Raw genomic sequence first — 9579 nt, 5'->3', positions numbered from 1 at the left:
TTTAACAATAATTGTAATTCATGCTCCGAAAGTTCTGGGGGAGCTGCGTTCAGGGCTTTCAATGGCCCCTGGGGTGTGATGGGCGAGGGTTGGGCGGGATGGGGTGAAGTGCGGGGTGCTCGGGGGACATCTGATCTCCTGGGAGCTCCTGGAAAAGGTGGTCCAGGATGATTGTAAAGCCCTCTGAGCACCACTGGCTCTGTGCTGGGGATGACATCCCCCACGCCAGCAGTGCGGAGCAGATGCCACAGCCCAAGAGGGACCAAAGCATCCCCGGTGCCCTTGTCACTGCTCATCCGAGGGCTGCCGCAGCTCCAGCGATTAGAAACCAAGAAAGAAACAAAACCAAACCCCACCAGCGCCTTCCTGCAGGGGTTTAAGTGGCTTTTGTGGCCGGGAGCACGGAAAGGGCTCAGGAACGGGGGCAGGGAGGTCCGCACAGGCCTCGGTCCGGACTCCCCTCACAGGCCGAGGGGCGGTGCCCGCAGAGGCGGGGCCCTAAGGGGCGGGGCCTGGCCCTACGGGGGCGTGGCCGAGGGGCAGCGCGGCGGGGCTGCTCTGTGAAGGCTGGTGGGTGGGCGGGGCCACGCTGTGGGGGTGGGGTTATGGGCGGGGTTTATTCCCCGCACACTGGAGTTGTCGCCGTGAGGGGCGGGGCAGGGGGCGGGGCCGGAGCGCTGTGGGCGTGTCCCCCGTGACGCAGTGACGCTTCCGTGGCTCGGCCGGACGGAGGGGCCGCCATGGCGAGCCAGTCGCAGGGCATCCAGCAGCTGCTGCAGGCCGAGAAACGCGCCGCGGAGAAGGTGGCCGAGGCTCGCAAGAGTGAGTACGGCACGGCCCGGCTCCGCCAGGCCCCGGCCGAGAGGGGTGTGGTGATGGGGGAGCCCGGCCCAATGCGGCCCGGCCCGGCCCGGCGCGGCGCGGCCGCCTCAGGCCTTGCGGCCCGGTGCTGAGGGCGGTGGGGCAGCGGGGAGCCCTCAGCCATACCCCGGCGGTGCTCGGGGCTCGGCGGGCCCAGGAGAACAGCGTTGGAGGATCCTCACGAGGGCTCGGTGCGGTGTGAGGGGTCGCGGCCGCACCGGGCCCTCCTGCCAGGCAGCGCAGGGCTCAGGAGCTCGGGGGCTCTGGCTGTCTGTAGGACGCGACCACCGTAACCTGGCGTTCGCTTGGGGCATGGCTGTGCTTCTCTCTGTCATTCCTACCTTCAGCTGCTTTTTTTCCTGGTGAAAACAGCGTGTTTCCATATCGGTAATTATAGAGCTATTCCTAATGGATGCAAGCTAGCCTCTTCTGTTATGCAAGAGAAATTCTGGTTGCAAGGACCCTCAAGTTTATGAAATCTTTTCTGCTTCAAACAAATACATATGTATATCTGTATTTATATACCTGTCCTGGTTTGCAGTTCAACCCCTGACGGTGTTGCAAGAGGCAGATTTTTGTAGTTGACTCCAATGAAGATAATCTTGGAGAGGAGACTGTGGTGGGAAGTCCAGGAGGGGAAGTTGAGGGAGTGGTCAGGTCTGGTCTTGGTTTCGCAGCTGGTCAGGCAAAATTAAGAATTAGTGCTCTTTCTGCTGGGCTTTTTTTTTGGGATCTCGCAGAAGGTGCACACTCACGTGGGTTGGGGCAGTCCTAAACATGGGTACAGACTTGGAGAACTTATTGGGAGAAGCCTTGGTAGCCTTGCAGAGAGGAACTTGGGGTTGTGGTGCATGAGGGGATGGACATGAGCCCACAGTGCCTTCACAGCCTTCAGTGCCAAACACATCCTGGGCTGAGCCCCAGCGTGGGCAGCAGGGGAGGGGAGATTCTTCCCCTCTTCCCCTGGGCTCAGGTGAGACCCCACCTGCAGAGCTGCCCCAGCCCTGGAACCAGCACTGGAAGGAACCAGCACTGGAGCTGCTGGAGAGATCCAGAAGAGGCCACAAAGCTGCTCCCAGGGCTGGAGACAGGTTGGGAAAGCTGAGGGTAGTCACCTGGAGAAGAGAAGGCTCCAAGGAGAGCTCAGAGCCCCTTCTAGGGCCTTAAAGAGGCTTTTGAAAAGGGGGCAGAGGGACTTTTTATATGGAAAGTGTCAGAGGAAAGGGTTAGATGGGATATTGGGCAGGAATTGTTCCCTGGCAGGGTGGGCAGGCCCTGGCACAGGGTGCCCAGAGCAGCTGTGGCTGCCCCTGGATCCCTGGCAGTGCCCAAGGCCAGGTTGGACACTGGGCTTGGAGCAGCCTGGGACAGTGGGAGGTGTCCCTGCCCGTGGCAGAGGGTGGGATGGGATGGGCTTTAAGGTTCCTTCAGCCCAGACCAGTCTGGGAGTCATTCTGTGAATAAAGCCAGGCCTGGGTGTTGCCTGAAGCATCCGCATGCTCCGAGATGCTCTCCGCTGCTCCGTGGTGGAAGCTCATGGCTTGGTCACCTTGGCCATGGTTTGCTGGGCTCCTCCTGAGATCAGCACACTCAGGGAGGGGGCTTGCCTGATGCCTCCTGCGGAAGCAGTAAACACTGTGGTGATGCCTGTGCATTAGGAAAAGCAGCTCTCAGTGCTTTCTCTTCTTTCCTTGCCTTGGTTTGTCCTTTGGGAGCAGGGAAGAACCGGAGGCTGAAGCAGGCCAAGGAGGAGGCCCAGGCAGAGATCGAGCAGTACCGCCTGCAGCGGGAGAAGGAGTTCAAGGCCAAGGAGGCAGCGGTTGGTTTTCTCCATCACTCACTTCTTTCCAGCCCCTTTGCCTTGTGCTGGGGCTTCTTTGCCCTGGCAGCACCCCCAGGGTGGAGTGAGTTGCAGCAGGAGCACTTCCCCAAGTGCCTTCCTGTGAGGCACAGCCACGTGTCCCAGAAAAACCCATGGAAGTGGCTCAGGATATGGTGTGCTGCATCTCAACTGGCAGGGAAAGAGCTTAATAAGCTCCTGGGTGCCCTGAGGGGTGACAGCCTCCCAAAAGCTGCTGTGTGTAGCAGTGTCCAAAAGAGATTGAGCTCACTGCTCCTGTCAGAGGCTCGTTTCCGTGGTGCTGACATGGCAGAGATCACTTGCCATGTCCCTGGTCACCAGAAGGGAAGACTGAGATTTTTATAAAGATTCTCCAAGGGTAAGAGGAATGGGAAGATGGGAATTGTGCTTGAAGTGTGTCCTGTGTGTTACTTTTCTTGCACTCTGTAGTACAGTTGTGCCCAGAGGTTCCAGTTGTCTATACAGCGGGACCTTTATTTTGGGCACTCCTCAAAGTCATGCTCTAAACTGGTGGATAATGAATAAATGGCAGGGAGTTGGAACAAGATGATCTTTAAGGTCCCTTCCAAACCAAGCCATTTGATGATTCTATAAAAGAAGGTAAAAGGCAGAGACTGAGGTTGAAATACATGGACAAGTTTGAGGTGAGATCTGAGCAAAAAATGCAGCAGTATTTTTTTAATATGAACATTAATATTCCCTCAACAAAGTTAATGTCTGAGATGGTCCAGAATAACAAAATAGAGATCTTGGCATGGTGATTCCTCTTTGCTGTTTGTAGGCCCTTGGCTCCCATGGCAGCTGCACCACTGAAGTGGAGAAGGAGACTCAGGAAAAGATGAGCGTAATCCAGCAGAACTTCCAGAAGAACCGAGAGGTGGTGATGTCCCAGCTGCTGTCACTGGTGTGCGACATCAAACCCGAGATCCACGTGAATTATCGCATCAATGGGTAGTGCTGGGAGCAGAGAGGAGTGTCCTGGCAGTGCTGGGAGTCAAGTCTGAGCTTCGAGTGGAATGTACAGCTCTTAGCCATACCTTACCTGTGTTCCTTGTACATGTGTTAAATTATTTCAGTAAGCTCTTGGAGTTCTCTTAGTTTCTCTTTTGACACAGATTCAGAGCTTATTCAAACATGAAGTGGCCATGTCTCAGATCTGTGCTAAGTCACTAAATAGATATTCCAGCTGGCCCAGGAATGCTCCCTTTGCGTGGTGAGAGTGTTCAGTGAGAGGCTTCCCTCTGAAATAGAAAAGGGAGAGAGCTGCTGGCCTGTGTCAGTAATTGTTAAACCTCTGTACCTGTATTCTTGTTGACCAAACTGCATTTCTCAGTGTGTTGTTAAACCTCTGCACAGGGTTTAAACCCTGTAAGAAGAATTCTCTGGCTGTGCAAGTCCTGGCTGATCATTTTCAGGTGCTTGAGTTTCTCTGTATCAAATCCTCTGTATATTCTGCTGTTAGCTTGAGGTACAAGTCTGGCACTATGACACCTGAAAGTAAAAACCCTTCACTCCAAAGCCTCTGCTCAGTCTGGTTCTTCCTGCTGGCTTGTTCTGGGAATGCTGGCAGGTCTCGCTGGGCACCTGGGGAGTCTGGACTCTGCAGAGTGACCATCAAGTATTGATAAAAGAAAGTTTAAGAGAGACAGACAATATCTGAAGGTCACAGCAGGTAAGTTAAAACCCATTACAGAGCTCCTCCTCTTGGCTCTAGTCTGATGCTTTACCTGCCAGATCATTCTGAAAACCTTCAGGAGCAAATGTTCTTGTGACCATTAGGGGAAATAAAATGGTGCCAGTTCATTGGAATAGTTTGATAGCCAGGTGCTGCACAGTAATTACCCTTCCTTGGGTCCAGTGCTGGTCATTGCGTGTTTATACCAAGGTCATTCTGAATCCTGCAGCATCCTGTGCCTGGGAACAGTGGGAATGAAGAGACCTGGGCTTGTCTGCATCACTTTCTAGCTCTTTAATCAAAAATACACAAATACATTGAGGGGTTTCATGTTTCAGTGGCTTCTTCCTCTTACCAGCAGAATATTAAATGCAGCTTTACTTTTTTATTGAGTTCAAATTCCAGGCTTTTTATGGAAAAGGGATCTCAGCATGTCCCTGATCTGGCTCAGGAGTTCTGCAGTTCAGGGTCTTTGCAAGGAACATCATGGGTGCTGTTCTGTTCCTCAGACAAAACATCTTGATTTCCACAGCTCAGTGAGGGATTGCAAAGCCTCTTGGACCTCTGGAATTGTTATAGGGAGGGGGAAATGCAGGATAGGTGTGGATGTGAATCGTGCAGGCAGGAGCAGACAGCTCCGGGGTCTCCTCATTTTTATGGTAGTGCACTGTACTCCTGGAAAGATCTCTTCAGGAATTTAAGCTATTAAACGGGTTGTAAAACTGCAACAAAAGCTGCTTGCAAAGTCAAATGTGCCAGGCTGGGGGAGAAGCCAGGTGGGTACAAGCAGTACAGGATGAAAGCAGTTTTAATCCGTGTGCTGTAATGTGGAGAGGTGTTATGGCCTCATAAAAGGTTGCAGCCACGTTAATTCCGCTCTGTCCTTTGGAGATGAGACATTTCTCCCTGTTGAGAGCAGGTGCTCAGGCTCCAGCAGGATGCTCCTCAAAGCCCTCCTTGCTCCAGGCTGTAATTAGCAATTTCATTCCTTTTCTTATCAGTAACAGACTGAGACTCTGTCCAGAAAAAATTGTGTGCTCCACTTTCTCATATTGGTTCATAAGTTTCCCTTGGTTAATGAGGAAATTCTATCCTTTAGAACAGAGGCAGGAGAAAAAGGGGAAAAAATCCTCCTTGATTATTTCTCCTTGGCAAATGTGCTGTGAAGAAGCTCCCTTTAGAACATGCAGAACTGTTACTGTTTTGCAAGAATAATAATTTTCTGTAATACTTCCCTGAAACTTAACTGGAGAATGACTCCAGCTTTGCACTGAAGGAAGCATTTCCAATTACTGCTCTCCAGGAAGGCTGTCATGGTTTGTGCAGTGCAGAGATTTTATTTCCAGTTGAGATTTTTTCCTCCTTCCCTGTGATGCTCTGGGAAAGGGAGCCCTGTGTGCCTAAGCCAGACTGTGCCAGTGAAATGCTCTGCAGGGAACAGTCCTGACACAGGTATGGAGTGGGACATGCTGCTTCTTGCCCCTGAAATCTGATTTTTGGGACATTTTGTAGCAAGTTTGAGGAGTAGGAGTGAAGCCCACACCAGCTGTTAGAACAAATCTGTGTCTGAATTCTTCCTGCTGCTGCTCTACCCAAAGAAGGTGTGGGTGTTCCATCCCTGGAAGTGTCCAAGGCCAGGTTAGACAGGGCTTGGAGAAACCTGGGATAGTGGGAGGTGTCCCTGCCCATGGCAGGGGGTGGCACTGGGTGATCTTTAGAGGTTCCTTCTAATCCAAACCAGTCTGGCAGTCTGTGACAATCCCTCAGGGCTGAGCCACAGCCTGGTCATGGACCATAGAAAAAGCAGAAGCTGCTTTGGGCACACACACCACTGTGAGATTGCCTTGATTTGGGCTCCCATCCCTGGAAATACCACCTGGCTTCTGTTCCTGGGGGCACTTTGGGCACTACAGTGAGAGAGAGTGTCCAAAGGGGGGAGATGGGGATGGGTCTGGAGGGGCCCATGAGGAGCTACTGAGGGCACTGGGAGTGTTCACCTGGAGCACACTGAGGGCACTGGGATTGTTCACCTGGGGCACACTGGGGGCACTGGGATTGTTCACCTGGGGCACACTGGGGGCACTGGGATTGTTCACCTGGGGCACACTGAGGGCACTGGGATTGTTCACCTGGAGCACACTGAGGGCACTGGGATTGTTCACCTGGGGCACACTGGGGGCACTGGGATTGTTCACCTGGAGCACACTGAGGGCACTGGGATTGCTCACCTGGAGCACACTGAGGGCACTGGGATTGTTCACCTGGAGCACACTGGGGGCACTGGGATTGTTCACCTGGAGCACACTGGGGGCACTGGGATTGTTCACCTGGAGCACACTGAGGGCAGAGCTCCCCGGGGCTGCAGCTCCTCCCGAGGGGCAGCTCCAGGCTCTGCTCTGGGCCAGGGACAGGAGCCAGGGAACGGCTGGAGCTGGGCCAGGGCAGGCTCAGGCTGGAGATGAGGGAAAGGTTCTTCCCTGAGCCAGAGGGTGCTGGGCACTGCCCAGGCTCCCCAGGGAATGGTCCCGGCCCCGAGGCTGCCAGAGCTCCAGGAGCGTTTGGACAGCGCTGCCAGGGATGGACAGGGGGGGATTGTTGGGGGGTCTGGGCAGGGACAGGGATGATTCTGTGGGTCCCTTCCAGCTCAGGACACTCCAGCTGAATGATTCTATGAAGTAAAGGAAGGAAATCACATCCAACCCTGGTTCAGGAGTCCAGAGAGCACTCATTAGAGGGGCAGCAATTCTGGCTGGCAGTACTTTAGCAGGAGCTCCCCTGGCAGCTGGATTTGGGCACTTGCAGCAGGGAGAGGACCCTACATTTTCCTGCTGCCGGAGGTCCTGGAGCCCATCTCCTCTCTGCCTCGAGCTGCCAGGCTGGCTGCGCTGGATGGCAACATCAAGGAATTCAGGGTATTCTAGGGGCCAAGTCCAAATTTGGCAACCTTAAATTCCCCATTTTTATGCTTTTGTGGGGTCACTGCACAGCTCCAGATTTAATAAAGATCATCAGGAACTGTTTTAATTATAGTCACAGCCCAGTGAGCTGCTGGCAGTCCCTCTATCTCTTTCCTGCCATCCCCAGCTTTGGGCTCCTGCTGTTCTCTCCTACCCTAGAGCCTAGCTGACCCCGGAGCAGGCAGAATTTGGTCACCCTACAGAAAATCCAGCAGTTCCTGGCCTGTGGGGCAGCTCGTGGGAAGTGTGAGCAGCAGGATGGGGTATCCCAGGTGGGACCACCCAGCAGGACAGAACCCATGGGGGGTGACAGATGACTGTAAGAATAACACAGCTTCTTTCCCTTCTCTCTGCCTGCATTAAACCTGCTCTATTTTCCTCATCTGGAATCTCTTTCCCTTTTATCTCTCTTCACTAGTTCTTGCATTAATGCATAATAGGAGAGACAAGGCAAGAACCTGCTGTTCCCAGCTGAGGTCTTGGCTTTAAAGTCTTAACAGAAAATACTATCAAGAACCCTCTAGATCAATGTTCTGCTGAAAATGTTTCCCCAAACTAATCCAAGGAAGGAGCACAGTGTAATGTTTCTTTGAGGCTGAAAGTGCTAATTTCATGCAGAAAAGCTTGTATCTTGGACTAGCATAAGAATAGAAAATAAATGGGTATTAAATTACATTCATGTGTCTCAAAATAATCTAATAAAGCATCTTCTGGATCAATAGCTGAATCATTATCCCAGGCACATAGAAAGCTTCCCCTCTTTTAATTTGAGATTCAAAAAAAGAGGTTTTTGCATTACCATAGTAAAAAGAATAATACTTTAAGCCTTCATAGGAAAAAGAAGGAGGAAAAAAAAGATAAGAAACACACTTCGTGCCTTAAGCAAGTGTCATTCTTCATTTGAAAATTGTAATTTATGGGTAGTGTGAAATAAATTTTTATATTTAATGACTGCCAATCTGTCAGCTTTGCTGACAAAAAAAAAAATCCAACAACGCAGAGTCAAAGGACTTCATGTGCAGAAAAGGAGGAGAAGGGCAAGACAATGCTTTCAACAACTTTGTTCTCCTAATTAAGGCTCACTAGGGGAAAAAAATAGGAAAAAGATGGCACAGTTCTCCCCTGAAAATGCAGTTTCATCAAAAGAAAATGAGATGTGTCAGTGTTGGCTGCAGTATGCACAGTCCAAACAAGGCTGACGTGGGGAGAAGCTCCAGCCAGATGCAGACTGTGGCCAAAAAAGCTGGAATCACAGGGGTGAGGATTCCAAATACTGCAAAGGAACTCAGTGTATCAAACCATGGAGTAAAGACAGAGAGAACATGGTCAGAATAGGCAAAACCAGACTAAATGTGTGTGTCTGATTATTTAAAGCAGTGAGACTTCAAATAGGTGCTGGAGTGACCTCAGAAATGACATTAAGGACGTGATGAAGGGTGAGGTTATTCCTGAGGCTGGGAGGGGTAGGTGGACACTGTCAGTCTGGGACAGTGCTCAAACTTCTGTCTTGAAAAAGCAGATTTTTTTTTCATTTTCCTGGAATCCTGCAATATATTCATTAATGCAGCAGGTGGAACAGAGAGTACAATGTGAGTCCGGGGCACCAAGCTGGGAAGAGATACAAACAGTACAGAGCACTGAACCACAATTCCAAATGATCTTGGTAAGTGGGAGAAATGATCTGAAACCAATAGCCTGAGCCTCCCTGCAGGGAGGAGTGACTGAGAAAGGTGAAATCAAATGCACCAGCTCTGAGCATTCCATAAGCAGCTGCACAGCGCCGCAGGGATTTGGGAAAACGGGCTGGGGGGACACCCCCAGAGGCAGCAGGTGTTGTGGTAAAGGGCAGGGTAAGGCCAGGCTGGACAGGGCTCGGAGCAGCCTGGGCTGGTGGAAGGGTGGGATCACACGGGCTTCAAGGTCCCTTCCAACCCAAACCATCCTGGGATCGCAGCCTCTGCTGGTCCCAAACTCCTCTGGAATGAGCAGGAGTTTTCTGCTGGATGCCGAGACCTCGTGAGTCTTGCCGAACAAGAGGGGCACAGGGGATGTGCTGCAGCTCATTACCCACGCTGCTTTCTGCTTTATTGTCCCACTGGGATTTGCCTGGGGTGGTTTCCTGGGCAGAGCTGGCAGTGCTCTTGGCTTCTCGTGTTCCCCGTCAGCATCTCTGTGTGGGTGGGGAGCAAACAGAGCCAAAACTTTTCATGAGGAGCGTTTGCAAA

At 52.0% G+C, this 9579-nt stretch overlaps 1 protein-coding gene across 2 annotated transcripts; it reads left to right on the top strand.

Annotated features, from left to right (window-relative positions):
• The first annotated feature begins 683 nt into the window (after positions 1-683).
• ATP6V1G1 (ATPase H+ transporting V1 subunit G1) lies at positions 684-4246 on the top strand. 2 transcript variants are annotated; one of them, XM_062505756.1, is made up of 3 exons: positions 684-822; positions 2580-2680; positions 3504-4246. In XM_062505756.1, exons 1-3 carry the CDS (start codon positions 741-743, stop codon positions 3675-3677), a joined length of 357 nt encoding a protein of 118 aa, XP_062361740.1. In that variant the 5' UTR covers positions 684-740; the 3' UTR covers positions 3678-4246. The 2 variants fall into 2 exon arrangements, with proteins under 2 accessions (XP_062361740.1, XP_062361741.1); XM_062505757.1 differs by having other exon boundaries at positions 694-822; positions 2580-2602; positions 3546-4246.
• Positions 4247-9579: the final 5333 nt, after the last annotated feature.

The sequence above is a fragment of the Cinclus cinclus genome, chromosome 19 (assembly GCF_963662255.1).
Source record: "Cinclus cinclus chromosome 19, bCinCin1.1, whole genome shotgun sequence".
In the NCBI taxonomy this organism is placed as follows: Eukaryota; Metazoa; Chordata; class Aves; order Passeriformes; family Cinclidae; genus Cinclus; species Cinclus cinclus.
The sequence above is the reverse complement of the archived record's forward strand: the minus strand, read 5'-3'. Positions and strand labels throughout refer to the sequence as shown.

Bases quoted from the DNA above. Each gene is read 5' to 3' on its own strand.
- ATP6V1G1 (XM_062505756.1), top strand. From the start codon at position 741: ATGGCGAGCCAGTCGCAGGGCATCCAGCAGCTGCTGCAGGCCGAGAAA. The intron at 823-2,579 runs GTGAGTACGGCA...CTTTGGGAGCAG, and splicing joins GGTGGCCGAGGCTCGCAAGA to GGAAGAACCGGAGGCTGAAG. The intron at 2,681-3,503 runs GTTGGTTTTCTC...TGCTGTTTGTAG, and splicing joins TCAAGGCCAAGGAGGCAGCG to GCCCTTGGCTCCCATGGCAG.